The sequence below is a fragment of the Hypomesus nipponensis genome, chromosome 9 (genome assembly GCF_054491055.1).
Source record: "Hypomesus nipponensis isolate SF chromosome 9, ASM5449105v1, whole genome shotgun sequence".
Classification (NCBI taxonomy): domain Eukaryota; kingdom Metazoa; phylum Chordata; class Actinopteri; order Osmeriformes; family Osmeridae; genus Hypomesus; species Hypomesus nipponensis.
Window position 1 is genome coordinate 21,415,636 of NC_140369.1, and position 14,466 is coordinate 21,430,101.

General features: G+C 41.2%; 1 protein-coding gene across 1 annotated transcript in view; it reads right to left on the bottom strand.

Moving 5' to 3' along the window:
• pik3c2b (phosphatidylinositol-4-phosphate 3-kinase, catalytic subunit type 2 beta) overlaps positions 1-14,466 on the bottom strand; it is a 102,414-nt gene that overhangs the window by 32,856 nt on the left and 55,092 nt on the right. Inside the window, 2 exon segments of the mRNA XM_084704004.1 lie at positions 2,602-2,744; positions 4,052-4,163. Coding sequence (XP_084560130.1) covers positions 2,602-2,744; positions 4,052-4,163 — 255 coding nt within the window.

The following is a 14,466-nucleotide window of genomic DNA, read 5'->3' on the forward strand; positions in this document are numbered from 1 at the left end:
GCGGTGAATTGTTTTCAGCACCCACAGCCTACAGAGAACCATAAACAAAGTGTATCCGTTCGTATCCGTTGGCACGCCCATCCGTAAACGGAGTCGGAGAAGCATATTGCGGCCTTAAGTCTATGCTCGCGACTGGTTGTCGCAAAGTATGACGTGTAAAGGTAGTTGCAAGCGTGCAGGAGTTTAAGAGCTAGGTAAATATCACATCCATAAATGTAAGTTCAGGGGCTCGAAAACTTTCTTTCCTGTGTTTGAGAGTGAAGTCAATGAATATTTGGACTCCATAAGGATATTTACAGAACTGTAAAGCTCTGAAGACTGTGTAGATATATTCAACACTTGTGACATCACATGACTGAATGAAATTGGAATTCTTCTAACTGTAACAGTGCGTGTCCACTGCAGCGACGCAATGCGAGCGACAACAGGTTTTCCATGAATTTTCTATGATGCCAGGCAAATCGCTTGCATGGTGCATTGTGGGTAGCAACGCAATGTGATCCAAGCGATTCGAGTTGAGATTTTCTCAACTTTATGCAAATGAGGAGCGATTTTCGCTAGCAATGGCCAATCGGATTGGTTTCTTGTTTTTCAACCATGGTAAACATTTCTAGTTTTCAGTTTCAAATACTTTCAAATTCAGTCTTGTCACATTAGCTACGTAACTTAACGTAACTGGCTGGGACTCCCTACAGTAGTCATATTGACAGATTAGAGACTTTGAGTAATATAATAAAACATTTTTACACAACGTGTATGTCTATTAAACAGTTTTGTATTTTGTATACAAGTTGTATTTTGACTGATGTTGCGAGTACGTAAACCCAAGTCTGCACACTTTGCCATGACAACTGTAACAGTAACTTGAGAGAACTACAATTCTACTTGAATCTGTCTGATACGCCCCCGAATGAGGTGAACTGTAGGATGGCAAGCGATTTGCGTCGCTGCAGTGGAGATGAATGTAGAATTGTACTGTAGTTCTCTAAAGTCACTGTTGTAGTTGTCATGGCCAAGTGTGCAGACTTGGGTTGACGTACTCGCAACATCAATCAAAATACAACTTGTATAAATAAATAAAAAACTGTTTAATAGACATACACGTTGACATGTGTAAAAACGTTTTATTATATTACTCAAAGACTCTGCTAATCTGTTGATACGACTAGAGAGTTCCAGCCGGGCTAGAAAGCTAGTTACCACAGAATGAAGTTACGTAATGTGACAAAAGACTGAATTTGAGTACAAAAAAAGCACCGACAACGTTGGCAACCCTGCGCCGGGCCTCATTCTTTTTATTAATGTATTTGTACAAATACAGAGACGTATCGTACAGGACTGGATATGCAGCCACACAGGCAATTAGTTTCTCCTCCATTTTAAAAACTGAAAGCTAGAAATGTTTAGAAAACACTCCGATTGGCCATTGCTAACAAAAATTGCTCCTCATTTGCATAAAGTTGAGAAAATCTCAACTCGAATCATTTGGATCGCGTTGCGTCGCTACCCACAATGCACCACAAAAGCTCACCCCTTGCACCAAATCTCACGCCAAGGTTTTGGGAAAAGTTGGCAGCCCTGGAGCACATTGCAAATGTATAAGTGCTGTATGGCGAATTAGGCCTATCATTATGACAACTGGCTCAACCATTGAGCATGTAATGACTTTTGTTATGAACTAAATGTTTGTGCTGGTAAGGCAATTTAACCAATATAGTAAATTTTGATCAATAAAGCAATTTTTTACATAGGAAACAGCAGACAAGGCTACATAATCATTTTTATGAATGTAGGATACCACAGCATTGGCAATTTGATTAGAATAGATGTGAAGGTTGAACAAGTACTTGAGAGATGACATAGAATTTCAATTGTGATCTGACAAATATTGGTACCAAAACAACTGAGAAGAAATGTCCTCACCAGCTGCATCATGGGCACTGCACTATCTATAATTCCAGAAATCTGTGTGTGTCACCGACATCATCGCGGGCACTGTGCCCTATATATAATTCCAGGAAACTGTGTTTGTGTGTGTGCCACAAATTTGATCACTATGCAGTATATACAAATAAACCCATGCAGACACACGCACACGCTGTCTTCTTTCCGTCGTTCTGCTGAAACATCCCTCACCAAAATAGATATAAATATAAGAAATAAAGACATGCAACATAAATGGGAGTCAGATGGCTGAGCGGTTAGGGAATTGGGCTGGTTATCCGAAGGTTGCCGGTTCAATTCCCGGCCGTGCAAAATTATGTTGTGTCCTTGGGCAAGGCACTTCACCCTACTTGCCTCGAGGTGAATGTCTCTGTACTTACAGTAAGTCGCTCTGGATAAGAGCGTCTGCTAAATGTACAAATAATAAATGTAAATGCATTTTAATAATGAATAATGAACGCGGAGCTGAGCACTGAGGTAGTACCAGCCTTATCCTAAACCCCAGGGGACAGACAGACAGAGAGACAGGAAGACAGACAGGCGGACAGAGAGGCTGATAAGTCAGTCAGACAGCTAGAAAGTCAGACAGATAGACAGACATACAGTCAGACAGCTAGAAAGGCAGACAGATAGACAGAAATACAGACAGGCACTCACCAGAAGAGGGACTTCTTGTGAAGCACGTTCTGCAGCTGGATCTGGCTGATGGTGTCCAGACGAGAGAACTCATACTGGGGACAGAAGTCAGCGGGTGGGGGGGTGCTGAAGCGCACCTCGAAGGCTGAGGTAGGAAAATCCACCTTGTTGGCGAGAGGTGGGGGTGGGGGGGGGGAGGTCGTGTTTAGTCTGCTGGTTTGTTGACTCCACCAGAGAAAAGGGTACAGTCAGGGTCTATCTATCCCCCCCCCCCCCCCCCCCCGCAAACGCAAGCACAAACATACATACACCTAAACACATATGCACACACAGACACACACCCAAACATACGCTCACCCGCCCGCATTCACACACACACACCAAAACACACCCAAACACATCCAGCTGGTATCCAGCTGTGAGACATATCCTGTACATGTGCTTGATGCGAAAAAGAGGAGAGACAGAGAGAAAAGGAGAAATAAAGAGGGGGGAGAGGGAGGAGGAGGGTTGAAATGGAGAGATATGTGAAAAAGAAAATCAAATGAAATGCCAAAGGAGATGATATTCCTGCCTAGCAGAGAGAGATTAAAGAAAGGGTAATGCAAAAAACGAGGCCAGGAAGAGTAAGAGGTTTTATGGTGTGTGTGTAAGTTTGTGTGCGAGTGCATGATTGTTTGTGAGTGAGCGTGAGCACGGGAATGTTTATGAAGGGGCTCGATGTAGGTTAATTAAGGGCAGATGTACATTGGGCCCCAGAAGTGGTTCATACCGGATGAGGGAAGTGTGTGTGCGAGAGAAGTGTGTGCGTGTATGTGCACAATACCCTATTCCCTCTATGTGCAAATAGTAATTAAGTGGCTAATGAGATAACAAACCAGCACACACAAACTCATACACAGGCCAGTGCACTAAAACCAAGGGTGCTAGTAGGATCCAGTGGTCTGGAAGCAGAGGCTGTCAAAGTTTGGTATTACTGAGACAATGTGTGTCTGTGTATGTGTGTTTGTGAATGTATGTGTTTATGTGTGTCTTGGTGTGTGTGTGAACTTCTCCATCTGTGTTTACACTACATGGTCGTTCCTCCTATGAACTCACTGTGTACCTGGGTATAACAAATGGGACACCTGGGTCAATCACACACAGATGCCTTACAGGCACCTGTGAAAACCAAACCCGAGTCATCACTCTAGCCTGGTCATAAAGACACCTGAATCTTTCATAGAAAGTCCATACTATATCCATTCCAACGCCATTCTTACCAGCTGAAGAGATAGATGAAAGATAAAACTGATGTGTTAATTGATGGGTGTTTGGTGCTGTATCTGTGTGTATCCGTGTGTGTATCTGTATGTGCATTGTGTGTATCTGTGTGTGTATATCTGTGCAAATATGCGTGTGTATTTGTGTCTATTTTTGTATATGTGTGTATTTTATGCATACATGCATATGTCTGCTGTGTATTCCTTACTTGCAGGATGACGCTGTCCGGCTGGCTGAAGTTGGGCGAGCTGGAACGGGCGTTCCCACTTCCTGGTGTGGACGGCCACAGGCCCAGTAACCTCCTGCCACAAGTCAAGATGCTGTGGAGCAGAAGGCAAATGTTTACCTTTTGCCCTGAAATACTCTAAACAAGTACCTAACAATACCTAACAGCCAATATAAACCTCTAAAAAGGCATCTACATTTGTAATAATATTACTTAACCTTTATGAGTTACTATAAGCTGGACACCCAACCAACCTGCGAGTTGCTCGGCAGATGTGTGAGCAATCAACACTGGCAGCAGAGTAGGGGAATATATATATACAGTTACAATACATAAATATAGCTGCAAGCAGCAATGGTGGATTCCTGGTGGTAAAATGTTGTACAATTTACATAATAGATAGTTACACTGGGATTAACCAGAAGACTTGAAAATGTAATTTCTGTCATTAAAAAAAATATATCAATACCTCTGACTGGATTAGAACCCACCACCCTTCACCCATCAGCACTGCATCTCATCCTACTAAGCCATTAAGATACTTGTGAATACACTAGACATTTGATTGTTCAGTTTGTTTCACAATGGCAAGCATTGTCAGATTTGGTTAAAGTTCAAACAGCTGTAATTTAGTTTTATTTATGGGACATAAAAACGGGACTGCGGGATGACTGGGTTGCTGCTGTAAAGAATAGCTTACTTGCTGCTGTAAAGAATAGCTTGCTTTAAAAAGGTTGTTTGGGGTGCCATAACTTGTCATGGAAGGGAATTTCAAATCATGCCTAGCATCAGTGGCGATTTGTTCGGGAATGAATTTCCGCAACAGGCAAGGAATCCAGCTGAACAATCAATATACTTCATTAAAGCTAACTCGGTTGTGAATCTGACACTACCATGCATAGACTCCAAGTAGCTAGCTACTGTTGTAAACCTGTCTTGTTTTGCAGTGGTTTACACAGTCTCGCTAAACAGATGATCGGAGTGTTGTTATGGGCTCAAATAAACACTCATTGCTATGTTTTACAACCGGAGGATTTATCGGAAGACTAGAAACCGTTTTGTCAGAATAAAAAAATTAAAACTATGCCTCTGACTGGTTTTGAACCTACAACCCTTTGCTTACCAGCACAATATCTCAGCCAACTGAGCCATTCCCAGGCATGGATTACCTTATGTTCAATAACTGGATAATAAAATAAGCTGTTTCTCCAATGGCGAGCATTGTCAGATTTGGTCCAAGTTCAAACAGTTGTAATTCAGTCATATTTTGACATATCAAGGAGAAACTTTGCATGCTACTTCAGAGGCATGTCACCTTAAAGCCTATTAGGTTTGCCATTTTGTATTTGAATCAATTGCCTTAAGGAACTATGGCAATGATGCATATCTGTACAAAAATGTCAAGTCAATTAGACCTTTTGGTTCAAGAGAAGAGGAATTTTGAAGGTTTTCCAAAATTATCACTGTATAGGAAAATCCATCATGGCGGACCTTATGGGTCCTTGAAGCTTTTTTGTTCCTCATCAGAAATGAGGCATGTACACCAAGTTTCAGAAGAATTGGAGCAATGGGGTGTAAATGCCATCACTTTGAAAATGTGACTTTTGGGCGTGGCCTGTGGCGCCCCCAATGGTCCGATGTGGCCCATATTTGGTGTGGGCTTACCCACTTGGATGTAGTATCAATGTGCCAAATTAGAAAATTTGACCAGGGACTTTTTGAGATATTGGGGCGCAAGGAGAAGAAAAATAATAATGAGAATACCAACAATAACAATAGGTTCCCTCCTACCGGACGAACCCTAATAATACCAACAATTACAATAGGGTTCCACCTGATGGAGAAACTCTAATAAGAAGAATACTAACAAAAACAATAGGTTCCCTCCTACCGGAATAACCCTAATAATAATAAGAATACTAACAATAGGTTCCCGGAGGAACCCTAAATATAGCTGCAAGCAGCAATGGTGGGTTCCTCCTCAACATTGCAAACCATTATAAAAATGACATGATACATACATGTATTTCATAAATGTACACAACATTTCAAGACAATTGGATAAATGGCTGATCTTTTTGCGTCAGGGCGTGGCCTGTAGCGTCACCTACGGGTAATGTTGGGCAATGTGTGGTTTGGTAGTTACTCTTGGCCTATACTATCAATGTTTTTGAGAACTTTTTACCATTGCATACAAAATCTGAAATGCAATTACACCAAGGTCCTCTAGGGCAGCGGTTCTCAAAGTGGGGGTCGCGACCCAAAAAATGTTGAGAGACGAGATGATTCCTGCCTGACAATTCAATTATGGGAAATAAAATTTGCATGTTTCCTGCCTTAATATCTTTGCCGTCCAATCACTGATTTTATTTCTGAAAACTGCCAGATACTCATGACAACTTGAGCTCAAAGCACATATCATTGGTTAAGGGGTTACTGGGAGGGGGAAATAAATGTATCGTCAGCAACGGCAGCCCTTGTTTTCCAAGACGGAGCCAGAGCGGATACCATGGGAGATTGCCTACAGTAGATTTACAGCTTTGAATTGAAATCGGAGACGATGTTATGAGTAAAGACACATTTCTTAATATGTGTTGTCAATATTGTCAATTAAAAGTCTAAATGTTTTACTTACGAAGCATTTGTTTGTGGGAGTGACGCAAGTTGTTTAGGAAAGAATTACGTGTTTGACAGGACAGGCAGCTATGACGGTAGTAGTAGCCCTGTTAAGCCTTGATTTGAGCAGATTTCTAGAAAACTTGGAAAAACAACATTAACTAGCTAGATTATGTACACTGTAAGGTAAATGCACATGCCTTGTTTGGCCAATTCGGTCGATTGTGGAAGAAATTCGAACGTTTTTTAGTTATCGAGAGGAGTATCCAGCCATAGCGCTAGCTACTTTTGGGGGAGGAGAATTCCGGTTTCCCCCATGTTTCCACTAGTCACTAGAATAGGGGGTTGCTAAACGTCACCACGGAATTTTGGGGGGTCGCCAGGGGAAAAGTTTTAATACCGCTGCTCTAGGGCCTATGCTGAAAATCAAGGAGTGAGTGGGGGCTTGGTCAGCCCACATTGGGCCTCATTCACCAAATGTTCTTACAAACAAATTTGTTCTCAAACCCCACTTAGGCAGTTTTCACGAAGATTCAGGCATTCACCAATGTTTTCTTATTTGGGATTTGTTCTTAGGTATAAACAGAATTTACGCACACCCAAGAGCACTCTTACGCACAATTGAGAGCTGACGTTTGCGCAAAATAAATAGTTATACCTTTTTCGTCCATTCTAATTTAAAATTGAATATTTCGCTCCTTTATAATTTAATATTTTAATTCCAACTAATACTTTTCATAATTTAACAATTTTTTTGTTTGTTTTAATAAATACAGACTACAGTTACACTTCTGCTCATTTGTAAAGCACTTGGAATTTCCATTGTGTTTGAATTGCGCTAGGCCTATATAAATACAGTATTTTACAATCGCTACGACAGTTTTTTCAATACCTTTAACAAGTTTCTTAAACTCTTAAAACAGTGAGCACAACATCCATCTGTGTAGGCTATACAATTAACACATTTGTTGTTGCTTTGACACAAAATGCATAGAGTAAAATTTTAAATGCTTGAACTTCTTTTACACACAAGCTCAACCAAGACCAAAACAATCGATTTTTACTGCCCAATTTACCAATGCTTTCACACTGTCAGCAAAACGGTTAACATCATGTTCAAAACCTAAATTATTGGCTAAAATCAAAGTGAACAGCTGTTTATATTGTGAATTGAAACAGAAATATATCCCCTGTATTTTATTCCATTGCTACTGAGAAACAGCTGAAGTTATGCAAATACTGTACATCACAGCTGATTCCCAACTTGGAAACACTCAACAGGTGTTCTTTCAATTGCATGACCATATGGTATATAGACAGTACAGAAAACATCTTTGGGCTGATCTGGGGTGGAGAAAGAACAATATAGAGCAACACAAGAAAGTAAGAATACAGTAATGCCTGCACAAGGGAGAGGAAGACAAGTACCAGGCCAAGGGAGAGGAGTGGGACAAGGGAGAGGGAGAGGAGTTAGAATGTGTGGTGGCGCTCAGAGAAGGGCCAGAGTTAGGGTAATACTGTCAATGGAAGCTATATTGCATATTTCTTGTCCTGTTGCAAATGAAGCCTTTACTGCAGCAATTATGTTATGTCTTCTTCTTTTTCAATACGGTAATCGTACAATCTATAAAGCTACTCTGAGATGGGTCATTCAAAAAACTGTCAACTAGCCTTGCTTTGCCTTCGATTCAAATCAATTATGTTAACAGGGAACTTTGCCATCAAATAATAAGTGACTTATCACTGTATTTATAGACCCAAAGTAGGCTTATTTCGCACACTAGGACTACACCACACAATGGCGTATTTATTGTATACACATCTTCCTTGACCATACCGATTTAATTGCAGAGAGCGACGAGTAGGCTAGCTGTTGGAACGCTTTAGGCTACTAGCAGTCCTCATGGATATTTGTAACAGTCAAAAAGCTGTCTGTTTTGCTTAAGCATTCAGATTAAAGTTAAACCATTTATTTTTTTACTTCATCAGTTCTGCGCACTTCTCCAGATACAGCGTTTACTGCAGGAGTAATTGCATACCATGCATCAGTTTTATTTACTGCTTTGTATCCACAGCCGAAGCTATTAAATATGATGTGTCGTTTGACGCTAACTTCTTGCAGCTGTACCTCCACTTCAGAATTATTACCGTAAAACTTCAAATAATAGCCCGGGCTTCTATTTACCCAAATCGCTGAAATGCACCGGCTTGTATTTGAGACAGGCGTCTATAAGAGACAGGCCTTTAATTGACAATAGGAGGTTACCACAATATATATATTTTTTATTTATTTATTTGTATTTAATTAATATTTATAATTAATTCTAATGTGTTTAACAAATCATTTAATGTAAGAATTGTCTTTGGCTATTGGCAGCATAAAAAAAAAAAAAAAAAAAAACGAAACGATGAGACAGCAATGGGCAGAACAATATAAATTACGGCTAAACGAATACCGTATGTTTAAAAAACATTTAATGTAAGAAATGTCTTAGATTACCGGTATTGGCAGCATAAAAAAGAAACGATGTGACAGCAATGGGCAGAACAATATCTACCGCTAAAATCCATCATATATGAACTTGTTGCCCGAAACACATCAACAAGAAAGAACGCTACCCTGTAAAACAACTGCAATCATGTGATAGAAAATTACTCTATTCATCACTATCATCATCCTCACGATCCTCAATGACAAGTTCATTGGCTAATTCCTCCTCCACGTCGCTCTCCTCCACTTCTCCCTCTCCAGCCTCCGCTAACTCTGCCTGCCTTGCTTGCAGTAACAGCTCCCGCCCAGATGCGCATGGTTCTCCCTCTTTGAAACAATGGATAAGGTGATCCTCGCTTCCATCAGAAGCTACTCCATATCTAGCTTTTCCCACGCTTGAAGTACCCAGGACACCAACAAGCGGCGAGCTGGGGCCCTCATATTTCCTCCAGCTGTGTACTCCTTGTCCACATCCCCTGCCATCCAGTTGTCATATGACTCGTGCAGGCTGGCTTTGAACGGTTGGTTCCATACGACATCAGGGGCCTGTATGTACTTTGTACAGACACCGGGTATCACAGCCGTGGTTATGTTGTAGCCCCTTTTGAGCTCAGCTTTGGTCGCTGCGCTGATATGACAGCGATATGAATCCCAGGCTAGGAGACGAGGGGCGAAGTTAAGCTTTCCCACCACTCACTGAAGCCAGTCTGCAGTCAGCTCCTCATTCATCCATCCATTTTTGGAAGTGGCCACCACCACCCCACTGATATTTTGCATTGCTTTCACCTCCTTGATCCCCCCTTTGAAGACAATGTAAAGTTTCATTTTTGTCCCGTCTGCTTTCGCAGCCAACACCACAGTTAAGTGGCTCTTCTCATGACCTGTGGTTTTCAGTGGGACACTGCGCGCACCTCTTGCATCCACCGTTGTAGAGCCCACCATATCAAACCACACCGCTGTTTCGTCCATGGCTATAATGTTTTTCGGCTGTATTTTCTTTGACTTAATAATCCGCGTTGTATATGTTACAAAATTCACCAGTTTCTCAGTAAGTGCTTGGCGTCTTTCTGGGCTACAGTTGTGCGTCTTCTGACTGAAAAGTCGTTGCGCTTCAGGAATTTGTCCAGCCAGCCAGCGCTGGCAGTAAATCTCTCCTCATCCCTGCCGTCACTCACTGTTGCATACACTTCTTTTGCCTTGGCCCTAATCATTTTACGTGAGACTCTGAGATACTTTGCCCGCATGCTGTGGATCCACTCACACACGCTCACCTCCAGCTCTTCACTGACCTTCTTCCTCCCTCCACCTCGCAGTCTGTCCCTTTTGTCGTCTTCCTCGGAGAGACGTTGCAGTTCTGCTTTATGTTTACGCCATTCTCGCACTCTCTTAGGATCAATTGAGAAATGTCTTGCCGCTGCTTCTCCAGAATTTTGTTCGGCAAATTTGACAACTGTCAGCTTAAATGTCAAATCGTACTTTTTTCTTTTTGTCTCCATGGTGGTATTGAGAGAATTAAGAACAACTGAAGACTAAAAGAAAGTTTGTTAACCTTTTGTTTGTTATGTTGCCATAGTGATATGAACGGTTGCGTTTGTCACGTGAAATCAAATCAAAACATAGAACAAATGATCTGACGGGTTTTAAAAGATCAAATACAACCTGACACAAAAAAAACAAAAAAAAACAGACCAGGCCTCTATTTGAGACCGGCCTTTATTTACCCAAATCTGTTGTCACACCAGGCGTTTAAAAGAGACAGGCGTCTATTTGGGACTTGGCTATTATTTGAAGTTTTACGGTATTACGTTTTTCTGTCTTTTGTCGAGGCCTCCACCGTCTTAACCACGTCGTTTTGACATTTCTCTGAGTGTGCACACGGCCCTGCCATATCATGCCCTTTTATGGGAATTAACGGGGCGTCTACCTATGCTAAATAGGAGCAACGGGGCACAAGCTTTCAACTTACGAAATATTGGGATTCATCATTCTAAGAACACACCTGCGTCCAATTCTGCTGTTTAAGAACACTTCATGAATCACACGTAGATCTTTCTTAGGAACTTTCTTAAGAACAAATTTAAGAAATAACTTAGGAAGATATTGGTGAATGAGGCCCATTGTTCTGAAATGTTGTGTGTGTGTCTCGCCAAACTCGTGCGTGTGTCAAGGGAAAGGCTGAGTGTGTGAGAATATCGAGCGCACGCACGCTGAGGAGCAGGGGAGACATTTAATTGGAAATTTCCCTAGCAATTAGCCAAGCATGTATGTTTCAAACATTCACAAAAATCTACTTTTCATCTTACGGTCAACTTTTTCTCAAATTTGTGTACTGAACATTCTCAAGAGTCTTCATATGAACTTGTGATTGAATCAGAGTATCAGTTTTTGGCCGGCGGATGTGTAAAGCATTATTTTACCGTTAGCCATAAATTCTATTTGCTTTATATCCATAATTTTTGGAGGTATGAAGTTTCCTTTGTACATGGTATTGGTGTAATCCAAATTTGGTGTTGATATGTTAAAGATTTGCTGAGATTTGACCAAACTTCCTGTTTGGTTGCTTTGTTGCAGATTTTGATTGGCTGTACCGGACAAACAGAAAAATCCAAGATGGCGGCCGTTATAGGTTCTTGAGGCTTTTTTGTTCCTCATGAGCAATAAGTCATATACAACATTTCAGAATTTTGGGACAAATGGGACGCAAATGGCGTCACTTTGAAAATTGTCAAATTGGGGTGTGGCCTGTAGCGCCACTTTCTGTCCAAAGTGACCCATGTTTGGTATGGTAGTTACTAATGTGCAGCAGTTTCAACATGCCAAATTTCACAACTTTTTACAGTTATGGTCTAGGGGTTGCCATTGACTCCCATAGGACTACCATAATAATACCACCAATAACAATAGGGTTCCCTCCTACCGAAGGAAACCTAATAATAAGAATATTAAGAATACCAACAATAACAATAGGTTCTCTCCTACCGGAGGAACCTTAATAATAAGAATACTAACAAAAATAATAGGTTCCCTTATAATAATACCAACAATTACAATAGGGTTCTTCCTGACGGAGGAATCCTAAATATAGCTGCAAGCAGTGATGCTGGTTCCTCCGCAAAATGGCAAAATATTATAAACATGTTCACTGTTGAAGATTGAGAGTTGGACAACAAGAGAGCAAAACTACTTCATGATTGGCCAACAACAATACGCTGAATGGGGATTTGAACTCATGAGCATAACGTTACAAGTCTCTCGATCCTCTCTGCTACACACCAACTGTTGAGATTTTATGACTAGAAAGGGCAGAGTATCTCTTTCTAGAATCTAAGTCAATGCACAATTAACAATAGTCATGTGGGCAACAGGGCTAGGCAGCGCTCATGTTCAGCTGCTCGCGAGAATAACTTGTGATACTACAGCAGCCGACTCTCTGGTCCGATTAAACTACACAACATGCACAATCAGGGTGACCAACAAGATTATATTACAACAACTGAAATCCCTCGCATGGCTGTTGCAACCAAACTATTTTCCACAAGTCTTTGCGTTTTTTGACATACCTCACTGCATGCTAGGTACCCAAGGGCGCTGACGCTGATTATCTAGCTGTGCTCCGACTGCGTGATATGACTATTAGCTTTGGTCAGCTTTGGGACAAAGGTTAAGAAACGGATGACATTTCAAGGTGAAATTGCATGAAATTGCGCATGCCTGTTTAACTAAACAAATAATCAAAATTAAGACAGGCCAAAAGATTGTGGCTGGATTCGAACCTACAACCTTATACTTTGCAGGTCACCATCCCAGCCCATTGAGCTGATGTTGCCTTTGTACATGGTAACATGTTGTAGTGTCTTCCACCAATAAACCAAATTTGGTGTTGATATCTCAAAGATTTGCTGAGATTTGACCAAATTTCCTGTTTGGTTGCTTTGTTGCAGATTTTATTTGGCTGTACCGGACAAACGGTTTCTAACATCAAAAATGGGTTGAAGAATTGAGTGAAGATTGCTCTTAGGATGATGTGTGCCAGTTCTGGGGAAGATTGGACCAGAATTGAAGGAGGAGTAGTGAAAAAACGTGTTTCCTTAATCTTTATTGTACAGAAAAATCCAATATGGCGGCCGTTATAGGTTCTTGAGGTTTTTTTGTTCCCCATGAGAAATATGTTTACCAATTTTCAGGAATTGTGGAGCAATGGGGCGCTGGGGAAATCACGAAGACTTTGGGCTGTAGTAGTGGTGGGCCGTTATCGGTGTTAACGTTATGCGTTAACGTGAGACTCTTATCGGCAATAAAAAAATATCGCTGTTAATCTATTCTCAAAGTTGGGTTGGGAGCTGGGTCTATACTACGCAAGCTATGATGACTTTCACCTTTATATTTTAGCGCGGATGTATTCCTAGCCGAATTGCACTGTAGGGGGCGAGAACGAGTCTTCGAACCTGTGTGTATGCCTTGTGTATGAAATTATCACATCAAAACGTGACGTGCTAACATGGATGCAGCTATGAAGCTGCCCGGTTTGCTTCAGGGAAAATGTCTTTATAAGAAGCTTCCCAATGGAAACCTCGACAAGACTAAGTTTGTTTGCACATTGTGCTGTGCAGAATTAGTTTACTGTAGGAGTTCTTCCAGTCTCAAATACCACCTAAACGCAAAGCATCCCTTAGCTAATGCAGACAATGCCGGGTCAAGCACTGATGTAACGCAGGGGAAGAGTCGTTGTCAAACTACTGTGTGAGTGCAACCGGGGCAAACCCGTCAGCACAGCTCTATCAGACACCTAACTAATCTAATGAACAGTTAATAAACACAAGTACATTTTATTGAACATAATTAATTTTTATCACCAATTATCATAGTAGAACAGCTTTCTCAAGCAGTTTGTGATGCATTTTGGAAACAGGACATGAGCCCCTGGTCTAATGCGCCACCTAGCTTGAGAAACCCATTCTCAAAGACTTACTTTTAGTCATTATTTGGGTAGCACACATATTCTGAATGCCTTTGGCGGAATTCAAATTAGCCATTTTAATCTATATTAACGCCAAGATTACAGTGAGATTAATCTAGATTTAAATAAAAAATCTATGCCCACCACTAATTAATACACACAGCTACTTCTGTCTTCCATGATGGCGTCCCCATTCATTTCTATGAAAAGTGCTCAGTGATGCTGTGAGGCAAGTGAGAGCGTGAAACCGGACCGCGCCATCTTTCCAGTTCCGGCTCTTTCGGTCAAAAAAATGTATTCTGGTCTAGCGTTAAACAGTAGGTGCGTTTGACT